Source organism: Natrix helvetica (genome assembly GCF_964273705.1).
Source record: "Natrix helvetica genome assembly, chromosome: Z".
NCBI lineage: Eukaryota > Metazoa > Chordata > Lepidosauria > Squamata > Natricidae > Natrix > Natrix helvetica.
The window spans coordinates 114,991,121-115,011,408 of NC_138554.1; the positions used below are offsets into that span (position 1 = coordinate 114,991,121).

The 20,288-nt window shown below is 36.1% G+C and overlaps 1 protein-coding gene across 1 annotated transcript in view; it reads left to right on the top strand.

Annotated features, from left to right (window-relative positions):
* The window catches only part of CUBN (cubilin), a gene marked incomplete at its 3' end in the record, with an annotated part of 191,788 nt that overhangs the window by 27,382 nt on the left and 144,118 nt on the right, over positions 1–20,288 (top strand). The window contains 10 exon segments of the mRNA XM_081970672.1: positions 917–1,029; positions 2,048–2,117; positions 2,755–2,873; positions 3,736–3,970; positions 6,886–7,067; positions 8,821–8,983; positions 9,488–9,678; positions 14,861–15,017; positions 16,066–16,244; positions 18,515–18,677. Coding sequence (XP_081826798.1) covers positions 917–1,029; positions 2,048–2,117; positions 2,755–2,873; positions 3,736–3,970; positions 6,886–7,067; positions 8,821–8,983; positions 9,488–9,678; positions 14,861–15,017; positions 16,066–16,244; positions 18,515–18,677 — 1,572 coding nt within the window.

A 20,288-nucleotide genomic window follows, 5' to 3' on the forward strand; every position in this document is an offset into this window, starting at 1 on the left:
TGATCTTGGTGGACAAGAGTGGGCATGGGCAGGGTGGGCGTGGCCAGCATGATGTCCCTTGTGTCAGGGGGGCTGAAGTGCCTAACCACTCTGCTAGTAAAAACGAGCTCCTGAGCTCTGTTTTCAGATGAAACGGCCGCCTATAACCCTCTGCCAGCAAAAAAGAAACCCTCTGTCAATGAAAATGGCTGTGTGCGGCCTTCAAGAGCTCTTGTTTTTGCTGGCAGAGGCACCGCTATTTCCAGGGTGGCCTTATAGGCCAGATCTAAGCACCCTGTGGGCCGAATCCGCAGAGTGCTTAGAAGCTTTGTACTCAGGGCTAGCCACAAACATTGTGCTATATGAAGAGGTGCAACATGTTGGTATCTCCAAATACCCACTCAAAGTTTATGGAACACAACTCAATTTTTGCGGGGAGTGTCTCCCAAATTTCAATAACACCTCCACTTGTCTTCTTTATAAAAAAAAATACAGCAACAATATTGTTCAGTATCTGACATGTAACGAGGTGGCACAATGGTTAGAATGCAGTATTGCAAGCTAATCCTTACAAGGTTGGTAAAATTAGGACCCAGATAGTTGGGGGTAATATGCTGACTCTGTAAATTTTTACAGCACTTTTATAGGGTGCTATAATGAAGTAGCATATAAGTTTAAATGCTATTGCTATAGTTTTCATAATGCTTCACATTAGCTACTGACTCTGGCTGGTCAGACATCTTCCTTTTTGGCATTTCCTATTACTTTCTTCTCTGTCACAGCTTGGATCTCTTCATTTTCTGGCATTGATGCTACTATAACATTTGGGTACTCTCAGATAATGAAAAAATGTGGTGTTGTTAAAATAGCAGAAAATAAGAATGCCAAAAACAAATTCAGATTATTGTTTTGACTTCCTCCTTTTTTCTATTTAAAGGACCTGTACCTAATTGTGCTTGCCCAGATGGATACACTGGAAATGGTTATGGCTCAAATGGATGTTTTGCCTTATGCCAAACACACAATCCTTGTGTAAATGGACAATGTCTTGTATGTTTTTTTTAAAGTGAATTTATGAACATGAAGTATTAAATCTTTAGTGCTGTTGTTAAACTTTGATTATATAGATTTGTCCTTTCTCAGACTACATCTATCTTATCAATAGATATTCAAAATGCTATTGATCAATGTATTATTGTTATATGAATTATACATTATTATTATTATTATTATTAGTAGTAGTAGTAGTAGTAGTAGTAGTAGTAGTAATAGTAGTAGTAGTATTAGTATTAGTATTAGTATTAGTATTAGTATTAGTATTAGTATTAGTATTAGTATTAGTATTAGTATTAGTATTAGTATTAGTATTAGTATTAGTATTAGTATTAGTATTAGTATTAGTATTAGTATTAGTATTAGTATTAGTATTAGTATTAGTAGTGTTGTTGTTGTTGTTATGCTAATGGTGTATTACAGTGGAATATTATATTAACTATGCAATTTCATAGTATTTTCATTAGTACCTTCCCAATTATATGTTGTCTGGATTCAGATATTGCATTAAGCCTGGAACAAGCCAAACTCAGTTGTTTAGGCAAGCAGTTATTAAGGCTTGGTGTCTGCCAACAAACCTAAAGAAATAAGAGAGTACACCCACCCAACTGTAAGTCAGGAAAAAGCCAGGATTCTGGATTTAAACACAAACCATGGTTAAATAACTCATGATACACGAACACACATATATACAGAGTAAAGAACAAATAAAAGTCCAAATTTTAATGTTTGGCTAGCTAGCCTTCTTCCCACTGCCACCAAATGTACAAACATAATCCATTCAAAATATGCAAAATACCTTGTTAGTTAGGGTTATATGCAAGATTGGCTGGTTTCTAAGCTGTCTGAAGATTCCTGACTGAGCATGTTAAAAAAAACCAAAGTATAAACTGAATTTAGCTCACAATACCTCAACATGGATAGAATTAGAATAATGTATGAAATTGGGTTCTGCTGGGAAATGAAGCATGCTTGCAGCATTACATTTCTTTTTTGTTTGGGTTAATATTTACAGGATACAGTCTCTGGCTATAACTGTGACTGTGATCCTGGTTGGATTGGAATCAACTGTTCAAAAAACATTGGTGAGTGTTCCAGAAATCCATGTTACTATGGAGAAACTGCATTGCTAGAGTGAATGGCTACTCTTGTGAATGTATGATAGTTGGGCTGGACTGCAGTCTCAAATATCCAGCAAAATAAATGAATGTCTCATTTCGATGATATAATGCTAATAGCAGGATGTAGAAGTCCTGTTTGTTGAGGAGAGAGTTGTTGGTTCAATGAACCATTCCAAGGTTAGTATTCCCTACATAATTGTTTCTTAATCTTGGCATCTTTAAGATTTGTGGACTTCAATTGAACTATGTGGGGAATTCTGGGAGTTCAAATATGCAAATCTTTTTGCCAAGGTTGAGAAACACTGCTTTGGATAATCAATCTCTTGTTAATGTGACTCATCACAGAAAGATTTAGGAAGAAAGATAATCTGAACAATAAGGCTCAGTATATAAGTTGAATAGCTATAGTAACTGAGAATGGCACTCAGAAAGGTTTTCATGAGAGGAATTGCTGCAACTAATCCTGCTTAACCCATTACGTAAGAGCTATAACTCATATATCCCAAGCCATAATGTCAAGGAATCTTGAGATTTGTATTTCCAGAAAAGTTGTGAATAGCTTTGCATAGGCTAACTCTTCATTTTTTTTCCTGAGTTGCAGATTGTGGAGGATCCCTTTCTGGCTCCTCAGGATCATTCAGTTACCCTAACAATTCAGGATATGTGCAATATGATCAACAGGTCAATTGTAATTGGGTTGTCAGGACCCATTTTAATAAGGTAAAGAGTGTTAAACCTGGAAACAATGGACAATAACAAAATTGGGGGAAAGATTTTATATATAATTATTATGTACAACATAATTTTGTTATAGATTAACAAACTTTCTATTGTTTGGCTGAATGCAAGTTCACATTTATAAGCGTTTTTTCTCTAGTGGGACCGGTCTATCAGAGCAACCTGGTCTACCCAATTATGGGACAGAGCATACTGCTTCCGTTTTCATCTTTCTGCCCTAATTCAGGGGCCTTCACAGGCAGTCGCCTTCATGACAAACTATTTCTGTGTTAAATTTATGTTTTACCAACAAAGAAATAAAGGGAATGTAAATAAAGGAGTGAAGGCAGAATATCAAATATATATTCAAACTGTAGCTCTACAGCCATCCCATAAGACATGGTTGGGTTCAGATGCAATCAGCAAAAAATGGATAATTTCCAGGATAGTTGGGGGAAGAGAAAAATCCAAATAAATTGTCTTGAGTGATGTAAATATTTCCTTCACATGTTGAATTTATAATTTACCGACAAAGAAATAAAGGGAGACTAGTATAGATCTATGTCAAGCTATTTAGTTCTTATCAGCTAGTCCTACCCTTTCTGGGATTCAAACCTGGGCTGCTTGTATATTAGGTAGATGTATTAACCTCTAAGCCATGGGCTCCCCTTATTTATTGATTATACCAGGGGAGAGATTGTTTTTTATTCAGTGGGACCGGTCTATCAGAGCAACCTGGTCTACCCAATTCTGTAACAGAACATACTGATTCAAATGGTATCTAATCATCCTGCAGAATTGACTATCTGTTGGGAAAAGAAAAGAAAAAGAAACAATGAAATCATTTTCTACTCTTTCCTTTTAGATTCTACGCATCACTTTTTCATTCTTCCAGCTGGAAGAGAGTAGCGACTGTAGACTTGATTATCTCCAGATTCATGATGGGGATTCAACATCTGCAAATATGCTGGGGAAATACTGTGGACCACATAAACCAGAACAGCTTTTTAGCAGTCACAATTCTTTGTATTTTTCATTTCATTCTAATCACATGATTAGTGGGAGGGGATTTACAGTTCACTGGGAGTCTCAACAGCCTGGTAAGATCATATTTTTGTAAGGAGCAATATTTTATTTCTTAAAAGTCAAGGATTTAAGCTCTGGCTGAATCCATATTCAGGTTATACCCTAAGCCAGGAAACTGCAATTTCTATTGATTGAGGGTATGAAATTTTATGAGGCATGCTAGACGCTTACCCCCAACTAATGGTAGTTGGAGAAAACTCCACTCGTGAGTTTTAATAGGATTAAAACCTATTATGGCCTCTGAATTTGCACTCCTCTTGAGGAGAGAAGGAATGCCATCCTAGACAACAAGTTATATACTCCAATCTTAACCAATGGTTTTAGAGCCTCAGTAGTTTTATACAGCATACTAAATCACAAAGAAATGAACTATCACAGTCTGGCAGAAATAATAAATCGATTCAGTGCACTTTTTAAATGTAAGGTAGACTCTTAATGTAATTATTTCCCTTTTGTTGGGTTCTTGATTTTGTCTCTCTTCTTGCAGATATTGTAATATCAGAATAGATAACATCCTCAGTAACGTAGGTGAAATGGGAGCTATTTTTATATGATAGCTTGATTGAGATATGGTTTATTCAGAATTGCAAGCACAAAATACAGCTTAAATCACACATAGTTAGTTTCTATTCAGTAAAGATTTTGAGGAAAATATTTATACTATTTGGGTCCAAGTTATTTACAAATACAATAGCAGAGTTGGAAGGGACCTTGGAGGTCCTCTAGTCCAACCCCCTGCCTAGGCAGGAAATCCTATACCATTTCAGAAAATGGCTGTCCAACATCTTCTTAAAGACTTCCAGTGTTGGGGCATTCACAACTTCTGGAGGCAAGCTGTTCCACTGATTAATTGTTCTAACTGTCAGAAAATTTCACATCAGTTCTAAGTTGCTTCTCTCCTTGATTAGTTTCCACCCATTGCTTCTTGTTCTACACTCAGATGCCCTGGAGAATAGTTTGACTCCCTCTTCTTTGTGGCAACCCCTGAGATATTGGAACATTGCTATCATGTCTTCCCTAGTCCTTCTTTTCATTAAACTAGAGATACCGAGTTCCTGCAACCATTCTTCATATGTTTTAGTCTCCATTTCCCTAATCATCTTTGTTGCACTTCTCTGCACTCTTTCTAGAGTCTCCACATCTTTTCTACATCGTGGCGACCAAAACCGAATGCAGTATTCTAAGTGTGGCCTTACCAAGGCATTACAAAGTGGTATTAATACTTCACGTGATCTTGATTCTATCCTTCTGTTTATGCAGCCTAGAACTGTGTTGGCTTTTGTGGCTGCTGCTGCACACTGCTGGCTCATATTTAAATGGTTGTCCACTAGGACTCAAAGATCCCTCTCATAGTTACTAGTATTGAGCAAGGTACCAGCTATACTGTACCTGTGCATTTCATTTTTCTTGCTTAAATGTAGAACCTTCCTCTTTTCACCATTGAATTTCGTTTTATTAGATAGTGCCCAATGTTCAAATTTATCAAGATATTTCTGTACCTTAAGCCTATCTTCTGGAATGTTGGCTATTCCTGCCAGCTTGGTGTCATCTGCAAATTTGATGAGTTCCCCATTTATCCCCTCATCCAAATCATTGATAAAGATGTTGAAGAATAGTGGGCCTAAAACAAAGCCTTGGGGTACTCCACTGCATACCTCCCTCCATGTAGATGCAGTTCCATTGAGGACTACACATTGAGTGCGGTTGATCAGCCAGTTACAAATCCATCTGGTGGTGATGCTGTCTAACCCACATTTTTCTACTTTATCTAGTAGTAGATTATGGTCTACCTTATCAAATGCCTTACTGAAGTCCAAGTAAACTATATCGACAGCATTCCCCTGGTCCACTAAGTTTGTCTTTTTGTCAAAGAATGCAATAAGATTAGTCTGGCATGATCTGTTTTTGACAAACCTATGTTGGTTTTTTGGCTACTACTTTGTTTACTTCTAGGTGTTCACTAATTCGTTGCTTGATTATCTTTTCCAGAATCTTTCCTGGTATTGAGGTCAGACTGATAGGTCTGTAGTTTCCTGGATCTTTTTTCGCCCCTTCAGTTCAGTGATGATGCTTTCTACCTTGTTGACACTCAGAGTAACCACCTGCTACAGCTATGGAAAACATGGAGAAAATGTTTTCACTCTATATAAAACAAAAGACATAAGGGGGGGGGGGAGTTTGAATGGCATCTGTCAGGTGCAAAGAATCAGGACTATTGTAGAAGATTTATTGAAGCCTATTCACAAGAATCTGGTTGAAGTCCAAGTAAACTATATCAACGGCATTCTATTTGAGGGACAGCTTTATCCCAATGGGATTGCCTTGTCCCACGCTCGCTGTGGGCCCGTCAGCTCAGTTGTTATGGCTGTGGGATTAAAGAGAAGGATATTCTCTGCTGTTGCACCTATCCTCTGTCCCCTCTTTGAGTGAGGTCAGCTCCATCCCTCCTGACTTTCCAGAAGAACCTAAATACCTACAGTAGCTTTGTTGGATAACTTGGTGTTCCAATAGAGGAACAATCACAGTGGAGGTGATTGTTCTCCAACATGATGGCCTCTGCAGATATGTTGAATTATAACTTCCTGGTTTGATCACCTAAAAACTATACAGTATATTCTGTCATCTTTCCTTCCTTTCATCCAAGTCTAACGAGGACAAAATAAAAATGCTCTTCAAGGCATTTTTTTCCCATGCATTTGAATTAAAATTCAGAAAGAACAGTTTGTACTTCAAGCAGCTAACAAAATAAGATGACCTATGCCCAGTATTAAATATAATATGACTACCAGCAATGATAATCACAATCATAGCCTTAATGAATGGAAAGTTTGAAACAGCTTCCAGAACTTATGACCTATGATGAAAATATTCAAAAGGGAAGTAGTTAAATTTTCTCCTTTCCCTCCTCTACCTCCTTCTTTCTCTTTAGAATGTGGCGGAGAACTGATCAGTACATATGGGACAATTTATTCACCTGGCTATCCTGGCAGCTACCCTCCCAATAAGGATTGTGATTGGATTGTTTCAACTAATCCTGGTCTTTTTATTACATTTGCATTTGGCTTATTGAGTCTTGAACATCATGACAACTGTATCCAAGATTATCTTGAGGTAAAAATAATTTGAAAAATAAATGGATAGCAACAGCACTTAAAAAAAATTCCATCACTTAAATAAGCTAAATAGAAAAGGTTGTATATTATAGGCAGGGTTCACATAGCATTTAATCTTGGTTGCCATGTTCTAGTCAGTAAGTCATCCAGTAACATGCTAAGAAAATCTTAATACTGAAACTCTTGTATCATATATAAACCTAGCCATATACATTTCTTGAACACTATACCACTGATTTTCCAAATTACTGTATTACACAGTCTACACAAATAGGTTCTATAATTTTAGAAAGTAATATATCAATAGAATTAAATCTGTATTTTTTCATGATATTTATATTAAAATATTTTCAGAGGTGTAGCTTCATGTCTGGAAAACTTTGCACAAAAATGGGCATTTAGATTTTGTTACATTGCATAAGAAATCTAATATGTCATTATCCCATTTTTCTAATAAGCTACGAAAACGAAACCACAAATATATTACCTAGAATTATTCTTGGTTAAGATTAGATATCTATTCATATTGCAAACAATGAGAACACACTGAAGTTGTTCCAAGTACACCAACAAAAATATGTCAAATGAAACCTGTTTTATAGCACAACATAGTTCATTCTAATATTGAATCATTTCGAACCCCAGGCATGAAACAAAAGAATCATATGAAGGACGAGAACATTTTAGAAAACATTTAAATGTTAAGTGCTTATCTCCATTTATAAGAAAATAATTATTTTTCAAGCACTTCTTGAACCATATGCAGAATTGACCACATAAAAAAACCAAACCTCTTCTATTTAACCAGGTGCATCTTCTGAAGGGTTAATAATGTAAACTACTTTCTAAATAGCCAAACATCCACTGTTATTTTTAATGACGGTATCATGCAACTCTTAAGGATTGTTCAATTTAATAAATATCACTAGCTTTTTAGCTAGGGTTATTGTCAGTGGAAGCCAGAGAAATCTGAAGTCCAAATCTGCAGCTCTAGAGTTTGAAGGTGATTGACATGGTCTTCTGTCTGAATATGATGGGAAAGAATAGGAAGAAATATCCTTAGCTCATGAACACCTCTAGAAACAAGGGTTGTAGTCATAATTCATGGGGAGTTTGGAATGAATTTATGTGCACAATTGCACAATTCCTACTCAATTATTTTTGGGGAGGCAGAAGTATGTGGATAAAGGTATAGCTACAGGTATATTCTGTCCTTTCAAAAATATTCAAGGCGGCAAACATAACCAATACAACTTTCTACTGTTTCCCCCCACAACATGTGCAGCTGAACTCAAAGTCTTAAGACCAAACACCTTGAATTCCCTTTTGTTCTTAACTCCCGTGCATTTTCCTTAATAGTCACTTGGAAAGATTCTTGTAAAGAGCTAATGCTTGCAATAGATCTTTATACTTATTTGAACTGCCTGAATCTCCTGATTCCTCTGGCCTTTGACACTCTGGTTTCTAGTCTGGTGCCTTTAACCACTAGACCAACTGGCTCTGCTTATTATTATTATTTTGCAGTCAGTGATATAAACAGTTGATCAGTTGAATAGCATCAAATAGAATAATAGGTATCTGGGTTGTTGAAATTAATTTATTGCGGGCAATATGAAATATTGTAGAAAAATAATTAATAGAAAAATAGACATAATAATAGATAAAATAGATATGCTTTTTATGTTAGATACAGATGGTACATCTACATTTGACAAAGGATAACAAAGACATGATGGCATGCTTTTGTTTAGATTCGAGATGGCCTTCTCTCACAAGATCCCCTCCTTGGGAAATATTGCAGTACTGGGTTACCACCTCCTCTTCAAACCACTGGTCCATATGCTCGGGTACATTTTCATTCTGATGGTTTTCATAGCAATAGAGGATTTCATATCACATACATAACATCACCTGGTAAGTGTATTTGTCTCTATCAGCCATCTTCTGGTGCCTTTCAGATATGTTAGCAATGGAAAGCCTAAATTTAAAATTCTCATCCTGCATAACTAGACTGCAGCAGGCTGAAGCAAGACTATATCCTGTACTGGAGCAAACATATTCTGATACTTCCTATTCACCTGCTGTAATTGGGATCAGCAACTCCACTGCTATGCAATGTGGTTGTTAAGTGAAACAATACAGTTCAGGCAGCTGTTATTAAGGCTGACATTATTTGATTGCATTATTTGATTGTGACTTCTTGCTGGTTTCCCCATTGACTTTGCCTATCAGAATCTGGCTATGAAAGTCATAAATGGCGATCATGTGACTGTGACCTTTGTAAATGCATGCCCGTTTCCAAATGCAATCACATGGTTGTGGAGTTGCTGGGATGGTCATAAGTTTGAAGACTGGTTATAAGTTTCCTTTTTCAGTGCCATTCTGACTAATCTTTTTAAATTGTTCTTCTTCATGTAGTGGATCCCAACTGTGGAGGAAACTATACCGATAGCAGTGGGGTCATCATGTCTCCCTACTGGCCCAATTCTTATCTGAACAACAGACAATGTGTTTATATCATTCGACAGCCACCCAATGAAAAAATCTACTTGAATTTCACACACCTAGAGCTGGAAAGACACCCTAACTGCACTCGGAACTATATTGAGGTAATTATTAGTTCCTATTTTTTAAAAAAAATGGTGAAGGACAAATTAGATGAATCTAAATCTGGGATTTTCTTTTCTATTTTTTTTTCAGAAATGAAAGAAAGGGGGTCTTGGGCCAGTTAGCCTGCCCCAAGTGTCTAGAAGAGGTTACGTATTTCTGTTTCATTGTGTTCTTGATATCAATCAGCTTCCAGAGAAAATGATATCAGGGGAAAAGTTTAAAGCAGAAAAACAATCCGTTTTAGCCTAAGAGGTTTGGCTAGGTGGTGTGGCTGATGATGTCATAGTATCACCAGAAAGTATTGAGTTTATATTTTTGGCCAGTATATTGCAGGATTTGGAAACTGTTCAATTTAGGCTGCTTGAAGGATTTTAAGGAGTGAAATTGATGTCTTAAAATTATCTCTGTCATCTTTTACATTATTTGAACAATCCAAACACTCCAAAAAAACAGAAATGTTGTTCATTCTGAGGAGCAACTATAAACTTGTAAACTGTGGTTGTGATTCAGTGGAAAATTTTCTAGATATTACTGAAGAAGTTTACAGCTGTGAGAGAGCAGAAAAAGTAAGCCAATCTATTCATTAAAAATATATTATAGAAACATATATATATATAAAGGTATACAAGAGATTATCAATTTCACTAGGGTCCAACATCTACAGAGGACAAGAGATAGGTGAAATTAACCAGAATAAAACAAAAATTCATGAGCAACAAAGATTATCTGTTCCACTCACTCTTTATTTTCCAGCTATGATGTTGCTCATCTTTTTTGTAATAATTTTTACTGTTCCTGATCACTGTTGATTTGCACATTACATTATTAATTAAATCTACATCTTATTTTTCCTCCCAGGAGTGCTTTGAATGAAAAACAGTAAGATGATAAACTTAGAATTGTTTGAAAACCAAGATAAAGTCCAAATTAATCCAGTTTATAAAATAACCAGTCTAAACAAATAACAGTGCATTTATACTGTAAGTCATTTTACAAAACAAAGGCTTTTCTTCCCAAAGAGCTATAGAACATGAGAAGAACTATAAAAAAGCAGCTTCTTAATTTCTTTCAAATATTGTTAAGAAGACAAAATAATCTCGCCTGAGTTACAGTCTATGTGGAAAAGTTTCATAAATCAAAATGTTAATCTAAATTTCATCATGATGAGATCTAGTTTTATTTAAAGTAGAATGGAGTGGAGTGGAATGGAATGGAACGGAACAGAACGAAACAGAACAGAACAGAACTGGAGTGGAGTGGAGTGGAGTAGAATTGAATTCTTTATTGACCAAGTGTGACTGGACACATAAGGAATTTGTTTCCAGTGCATAAGCTCACAGGGTACATATAAACAGGAAGTGATAGGTTATATATCATACATCATACTTATAATCATTAATCATAAGTTAAAAACAATTGATAAATCCTAAAAAACCAATAGAAAAAGATAGTAGGAAAAATGGGAAGATGAGAATAAGACGGTGCTGTGGAATTAAATGTTCAGCAGAGATAACCCTCCGGGGGGGGGGGGAACTATCTTTGTATCTAGTTGTTTTGGCATGCAGGTGTCCTGAGGGGAAAAGTTGAAATTTACAATGTGATCCAGCTATTTTAAGATATTCTTAAAAAAGAAACACATGAGGAACACATGACAGCTTTCCTTCAGCTAATTGGAGAAAGTTGTCATATGATATTGGTTGAGGTTATTAAAGGCCCAGGGGTTAAAGGGACCTAACTTTATTATTTGAAAGATGGATGAATATTTTTTTTATTCAAGACAGCAAAATTTAACAAAATGCAATAGCAATTCCTGCACAATTCTGTGTGTTGGGAGTTCAATGAAAAAATATAAGTAAATATGTTATAGGATGTTGTAAAGGAAACACAGATAGTCCTTGACATATAACCATTCCTTGTAAGTAGTGACCATTTGAAGCTACAAGGCACTGAAAAAAGTGACTTATGACCATTTTTCACACTTATGACCATTGCCGCATCCCCATGGTCATGTGATCAAAATTTGGATACTTGATGACTGGTATGATGACATCTATGATGACTGCACAGTCATGTGATCATATTTTGCAACTTCTGACAAGCAAAGTCAATGAGGAATCCAGATTCACTCAACAACTGTGCTACTAACTTAACTGCAGTGATTCACTTAACATCTGTGGCAAGGAAGGTCATAAAATGGTGCAAAACTCACATGACACTGTCTTGCTGTCTTAGCAACAGAAATTTTGAGCTCCATTGTGGTTGTAAAGCAAGGACTACCTGCATGACTATTTTTCCCTTCAAAAGATCCTGGGGTCAGATCTTTAGAGAAAAGTGCTTGAATTTTATTGGAACTACTACAAGTCTAGATTTGGTTCAGGTTATTTGCATCCCAATGCTTCAACCCATTTGGGGATCGGTTGGCCCTTGACTGATCTCAGTGCAACTGTTTCTGTGATTAGATTAGATTTAGTTCAAGTTCTACTTCAGATTATTTAAAACGGTGGTAAATGCTGCTCTTTCTTTTGAATAGTTCTGAATTCTTCAGAACTTGAGAACATCTGTTTCTCCAAAGAGCTCTTGCCTACTTCCTGGTTCAGCTCATATGTTATTCCTTGTTTTCTCCCTGAATATTTCAGTGCTTTTACTTGCATTTGGCAAAGCACCATACAAATGTACACAAATGCATGACACAAAATTCTAGTAATATATTTTATTTCTGTTATATATGGAGTTGGGGTAAGGGGATTTTGTCATCCCACAACTCTCAGGGACTCTAAAGGTGGGTCACAGATTGAGTGAACTTTTTTGTACTTTCTTCTTTGTATTTCTTTGTACTTTCTTCTGTGCATTTGAGTCAGCAAATTGGTTCCATATGGCTTTTTGACTTGAAGCACTAATGAGAAGGAAATGTCCTTGGTTGTCTTTAAACTTGCCTTGTGAGAAATGTTGAAAAAGATTTATGTGAGCTAATATAAATATCTAGAATGTATAGATGTATTTCTTTTTTCCTTCTGTCATAAACAGAATTTATTTCCAAAATCTGATATAAAATGAAAACAGGAACATTTATTTATTTAGATTCATAATTTCTCTCTCTAATTGTTAGAAAAAATCATAGTAATATGCCCTAAGCCAGATGGAACAGAGCAAAAACCATTTTAATTAGGAACAATAGGTTTAATTTAGCAAGGCATTTCCTTTGTCTTTTGGGAATTAATTCCAGAGATCATAGGTTTGCCTGGTTGAATCTGTGTCTCTTCTGCAGGTCTCTTTTACCCCCTCTGAACCTCCGCACACCCACTGGCTGAGGACTATGAATATGGAAAGCTATACAAACACTTAGCAACTCAATATTTTTGCTATTTGGAAGCATAGAATCTTGAATGGGGAAAATGGGAAATAGCTCCTGTCTTGCAAGGATCCAGAAAGACTTATTTGCCAGATCCTTGGGTTTTCAAATGTGGTGACTGTAGGATACCTCTGAGAAGAATTGCCATGGCCACACATCTTGAAAAGTCATAAAGTTCTCATGGGCCCTCGGTGCAATATTTGTTCTCTCAGAAGTGCTAAAGTATCTAGGATCAAATACGCAGCTGGCTATTTTAGCATGAGTAGGAGATGTTTTGACCTTTGAAACAATAACAGTTCCTGGGATTTCTGGCCATTATACTCTAAAACTCCAGATAATATATTTATCTGTACTCTAATGTAAACCGATATCAGAGAATAACCATTGGAAAGGATTGATAATTTGTTAGTAATAATAGCAGTGGGTGCATTACAGGTATAGTCATCAACTTACAACAGTTCATTTAGTGATCATTCAAAGTTACAACAGCACTAAAAAAAAAGTGACATGACCATTTTTCATACGTTGATCACGTGATTTATATTTGGTTGCTTGACAACTGAGTCACATTTATACCGGTTGCAGTGTCCTAGGATCACGTGATCTCCTTTTGCAACCTTCTGACAAGCAAAGCCAATGGATAAGCCAGATTGATTTAACAACCGTGTTACTAATTTAACAACTACAGGGATTCACTTAACAAACATGGCAAGAAAACTGGTAAAATGGTGCAAAATTCACTTTAAAAATGTCTCACGTAACAGCATAAATTCTGGATTCAATTATGATCATAAGTTGAGGACTACCCATACTTTTTATTAAATACACATCCAACCGCATCAGTGCCCAGCACCCAAAAGCACAAATTATTGATTAGATGTGGTACTTATCAGCTGTGTTAAGTTGTTCTATTTGCCAATGTGTCAGCGTTCCAAATACCATATCAAAGTTCCAATTTAATAAGAGAAACATGTTGGTACAACTGGGTGGAAAACCAGCTTCCATCCAGTTATTCAATTGGAACTTTGAGGAAAGCCATGCCTTGGACTCTGGTTTAATTCTGGATATTTGGAACGCTGACACAATGCTTTTGTCATGAATGCAAATGACGTAACTGTTCCAGAAAGTGGTGGTAAATCATGTAAATTGCAGTTCAGTGAAATAAAGGAGCCAGATAGAAGTGTCTGCTGTAGATTTAAAAAGTCAGGATGGTGGTCACAATTATGCAATTAATTTTATGTACATCCTAGGTGATTTGATCATATGGTTGTAGCCACCATTTTATATTTATTTACTTCCTATCTCCCTGCAGATATTCCTGTAGATGTTCAGGAATGTGACAATCCATTATTTTAATTGATAATGTATGGTACTATTCTAAAAGTTTTGAATTTAAATAAAGTAGCTCATATCTCATATAATAGTGTATCTCCTGTAGAAAATAAGTTGGAGACTTTAAAGTGAGCTTAAAATGACATCTGTGTATTTACTGTTCTCAAGCTGCATATATTGCCTTCTCCCAGATATTCAAGAAATTGTATACAGTAAAGCTTTGTAAATTTTGTTGTTATCTCCACTAAGTTTCCCCAAACAAGTAAAATGCAAAAGGAGTGTAAACATTTTTGAAAGAACAAAAAGTTTTGAAACGCCAGCATGGAAAATATGGAGCAATGGCAAACTAAGCATTCCAACAATTTTCATGTTATTGGCATGATCTAGCATTTCCTTACTACCCTTACTACTACTAATATTTCATTGAGACAATTGTCTGGCATATATATCAAATTGATGAGATAATTGAGATGATTAGGCTTTTTCTGTGTGTGAATTAGATCCGAGATGGTGACACTGAGAGGGCTCCCTTAATCAACAAGTTCTGTGGAAGTATGCGCCCTTCTGCAATCACTTCCACACAAAGTAGCCTTTGGATCAAGTTCAAATCTGATATTTCAGTTAGTACTTCTAACTTCAGGGCCACTTATGAAGTTGGTAAGTGAAACAACCAACTTAAGGTAAGGTAGCAACTTTTATAAAGTTCTAGGGTGTCCGCTAACTTCATGGTCAAACTGTGTTGTAAATTCTGTAGACTATTTTAAATAGTGGACCAAAAATGGGAACCTGTTTCTAGAGAAGGGGTGACATAATTGTCTTTCAATCTCACCCATTGCTGTCCTGAAGCAGTTGAGCCTTAAAATAGGTTGTTCTACTGTTCAGAATAGCAAATATTTTAGAAGACAGTAATCTTGCGACATTTCAGTCAAATTTCTCTAAGGATCTGAGCACAGTACTTTTTTTCATGAATCCCACTTTCCTCACTTTTACGTAGGAGATAGCAGGGATAAGGAAAAGCTGCAATAGTGGCCTTCAATTCAGCAGAAAGCCCGTAGATAAATTGTTCTGATTAATTTTCGAATTCCTCCTTATAAATATAACTGCTCCAATTTGGATATTGTTTAAAAAGTGAACACTTTTTTTAAAAAAAACAGCCAGTCTGACATTTCATAGATTAATCTAGCTCCGTGTCCATGTCAGTCAACATTCTTCAAATAGTTTGTCAATATTCGTATTCTGCCTCATACATCCCTTCGGCCGATCCGCTCACACAGAAAGGGACTCCTCAGGGTGCCGTCCACTAGACTGTGCCAGCGGGCGACGCCCAGGGGAAGGGCCTTCTCTGTGATGGGCCCGACCCTCTGGAATGACCTGATATTAGAATAACCACGGACCTCCGCTCCTTCCGTAAGAAGCTTAAAACCCACCTGTTCAATTTAGCCGGCCTGGCCTAATCCCAGCTCTCCCACCTCAGTCGGTATTTTTAAATTTTACGGGTTGGTTTTAGGCCGAGTTTTAATTTTTATAATTTGTACAGGGGTTAAGGTTTAATTTGATTTTAATGGTATTTATTCTTATGTGTATGGTTTTTTAATTTGGTGCCTGTACACTGCCCCGAGTCCCTTTGGGGAGAGGGGGCAGTCTAGAAATCAAATAAATTGAATTGAATTGAATTACTAAACTAATTCTCCGTTTCTCTTGGCAGCTTGTGGGGGATCCTTGTTTGGTGAAGGGGTCATCAGATCTCCCTACTTTACCAGACCATTGCCAAAGGGTCGTATCTGTGAATGGATCATATCTGTACCTGAAGACAATATTGTGGTCCTTAAGTTCACTAATTTTCATATCTATAATGTCACTACTTGCAATTCAGATTATGTGGAGGTAATTTTTTTTAAAGGAAATTATTTTGAAAACCAAACATTGCACAGGCCATATATATGATTGGCTATGTCCCTTCGAAAAATTACTCACATTTAATTTATACATGATAAGAATCCAAAATCTCTAAAGGTTACCAATGAAATATAATATTTACCGTGACAGAAATGGAAAACATAAACTTTGTTTTAATGAAATTTAAAGGTTTTTTTAATCAAGGTTAGATTGATCCTATAATTCTAACATACTTGTTTACACTGAAATTGGTGGGATTCATGCTTTGAGAATACCTACTTAGGACTGAAAGGCAATGAAGGTTTATACATTATTGTAAACTGTATTGAGTAGAGAGTCTAATAAGCAATTACAAGAATTGTTTTTGGTACCACTTAATTTTTGACAATGGTGTCCTAATTGATGAGGTAGAATTATTTAAATACTTCATAATAATAAAGCAAGAGGTTTGGGAATTTGCACTTCTCAAAATAATATGTAAAATAAAACATCTATGTTTTTTTTTACAAAGTAGAATACAGCTATACATAAAAACAAAGGAACAGACAAGTTTCACATAAGGCAGAGGAACATGGGATCAGACAGATAACCTCAGATGGATAATAGAGAGAGCAAGCAGAGATAAGGAGCAATAAAACAATAAACGTTTGCTTTATTGATTCAGCAAGGCCTTTTCCTGCATGATACCAGAATGTGAACTATATTAAGGCTAATAACATTCTAAGTGTGCCAGAATATAAGATTATTTTTCTGATGAATCTTTAAAGTGAAGCAGAATTGAAAAAAAAACAGAATGTTTCAGAATAGAAATCAGGATTAAGGGGAAGAGAAGATGTGGAAGATGTGAGGCTGAGCCTTAGGGAGGGGTCAAATGTGTCATAAGTCACAAGTCCCTGTGCCCCGTGAGACATCTTATCTCTTGCTAATTTCCATTAGTTGGTCAGATTCTTTTAGAGAGCTTAGGCTTGTAATAAATCTTGATACTCATTTGAACTGCCAGAATCTGATTTCACTGGCATTTGACAGAAGTGAGGACAGGAGATTGAAACATTCTTATTTGGAGATATGCAGATTGACAATGCTTGGTTACACTGAAGTATGGGGAATTAGAAGTATTTTGAAAGTGGAAAATAAAAAGCAAAGGACAAGTTTAGTATTAAATACTTAGGAGATAATGATAATATCTAGCGACATGGTTAGTGAACTTAACACTTGATAATGAAACTGTAGATATTGTATCTGTTGTATTAGGCTCAAAAACAGTTAATGAAAGTATGGTAAGCTAAAGAAAGTAAGGTAAGATTCATTTTAGAGTGGAACACAATGATAAACATAGACAGAATAATGAAAAATAAGGATATTTTCTATGATACAAAGTTGAAAAAAGTTAAAGTTGTACATTGTACAAGTGAGAGAAATAAAATATTTACCTATACATTTTGTATCTGGGCACAGTTACTAAAAATATTAAGGACTGCAAAAGGAGATATCATTTGATCTTGGTTCCATTAGATTGACTTGCAGAATCTCATTTATTTTTGACATTTAATGTCTAATGCTTAGCAAGACTGAAGTTGATAAAAGAAGGCAAACACAAAATGGAGGGATGAGATTAAAGATAAAATTATCATTGGGAGAACTACAGGTTACTACTGAGCTGGATTGAGATAATTAGCATTGTCCATGCTGAAATAACCAAAGTTGACCCTTGCTCAATTACATTAATTGACATTAGGATATTTGTATTAGAAGAAAATGATTTGTGATAGCTGCGGGTATCTGTAGCTCAGATGTAGGATAAGAGTGGAGGTTCATCCTTCAAACTTGTGGGTTGATTTCTGAACGTTTCATTACCAGGCTAGATAATATCTTCAACAGAATTTAAGAGATGGAAGAAGTTACCTAGCCTGATAATGAAACATTCAGAAACCACCCCATAAGTTTGGAGAATGAACTTCCACCCTCCAGAAAATGTTGCACTAATAGTTCCACTAAGCCAATTTTATCAAAATGCATATACGGTCAGTCACCTTTTCTGTATCAGAAAACATTCTCATATAGAAAGGTCAACAAAAATGATATTAATTTTTAAAGCCTTAAAAATGTCTTTAAAAAGTGATAGAGAAATTGGACAAAAGCAATCTAAAATAGGAGACAATTTTCCTTCCCTATCCAAAGTCTTGACAGGAATGACTCCTTGTAATATATGTGCTTAGTTCTGTGCTATTTTCATGGGATTGAATTTTTTTCTTTTGCAGATTAGAAATGGTGGCAATGCAAACTCTCCTTCTTTGGGAAAATACTGTGGGAACACTATACCACCTGTGGTTCATTCAAGACATAACTTTCTTTATATAAAATTCAGAGCTTCATCTACTACAAACCTTGGCTTCATGGCTGAATACAAACCTTTTGATAAAGGTAAATTCTGGTCGCTCACCAACTCTCCTTTTCCCTTGAATTTTTTCCTCAATTATTAGACAAAATGTAATAAAGCATATAAATTAAATGTACCTCTATTTAATGCTTAGTGAGAGAATTTGAAGTAGATTTCACATTCGTCACCTTGGACCATGCCATCTGGGTCTTTTAATTCATCAAACCACATGAGGCAACTTTATAACACTATGAATTAATATGTATTAATTACATTTCTTATGTAATGTTTTGCAGGTCTAATTACTAGTACCTCCCACTGAGTTTAGAGAGAGATAACTATAATTGGAGATTAGGAAAGATAAAATTACTGTAGTCAACCAAGATGTCTGAAATGATTTTATAGTTCCATTGTTACATTCTTTCTGATTAATATGATGGGCATTTTATTTTCATATGCTATAACATGTGGAGGTTGTAAATTTTCTGTACAACTGTGTAAAGCAATTTTTGAACAATTTTGAGCATAAAACTGAAGCTGTTTTTTTTTCAAAGCAGTCATTTTTCATTTTAAAATTGATTTTTGTGAAATTTCATATTCAAAAACCAACATATTTTCAAACATAATTTGTTTGAAACAAAATGTTTCATAAAAGCCTACTGTATTTTTCGGCGTATAAGACTCACTGGAGTATAAGATGCACCAAGGTTTTGAAGAGGCAATTTTTTTTAAAAAGTAGGTAGGTAGAGAGAGAGAGAGAGAGGGAGAGAAATACAGTAGGTAGGTAGGGAGAGGGAGAGAGTAGATAAGTAAGTAGGTAAATAGAGGGATAGATAGATAGATAGATAGATAGATAGATAGATAGATAGATAGATAGATAGATAGATAGATAGATAGATAGATAGATGAGAGAGAGAGAGAGAGAGAGAGAGAGAGAGAGAGAGAGAGAGAGAGAGAGAGAGAGAGAGAGAGAGAGAGAGAGATGATAGAGAGAGAGAGAGAAATACAGTAGGTAGGTAGGGAGACAGAGAGTAGGTAGATAGGTAGATAGAGAGGGAGAGAGAGAGAGAGAGAGAGAGAGAGAGAGAGAGAGAGAGAGAGAGAAATACAGTAGGTAGGTAGGGAGAGAGAGACGGTAGGTAGGTAGGTAGGTAGGTAGGTAGGTAGGTAGGTAGGTAGGTAGGTAGGTAGGTAGAGAGAGGGAGGGAGGGAGGGAGGGAGAGAGAGATACAATAGGTAGGTAGGGAAAGAGAGAGTAGGTAGATAGGTGGGGAGAGGGATAGAGAGAGAGAGAGAAATAAAGTAGGTAGGTAAGGAGAGAGAGAGTAGGTAGATAGGTAGATAGAGGGAGGGAGAGAGAAATACAGCAGATAGGTAAGGAGAGAGAGAGAGTAGGTAGGTAGGTAGGTAGGTAGGTAGGTAGGTAGGTAGGTAGGTAGGTAAGTAGAGGGATAGAGAGAGAGGAAATATAGTAGGGAGGGAGAGAGGGAGAGTAGGTAGGTAGGTAGGTAGATGTTTCCAGGTGTATTTATTCATGTGCTGGAGAAGGAAATCACTGACAACCTGCAGCACCTAAGACTTGTTTCTGCTGGCACAGCACTTGATCAATCTAATTCTCATCCATCACTCTAACTAAAGAGCTTTTCAAAAGGAAA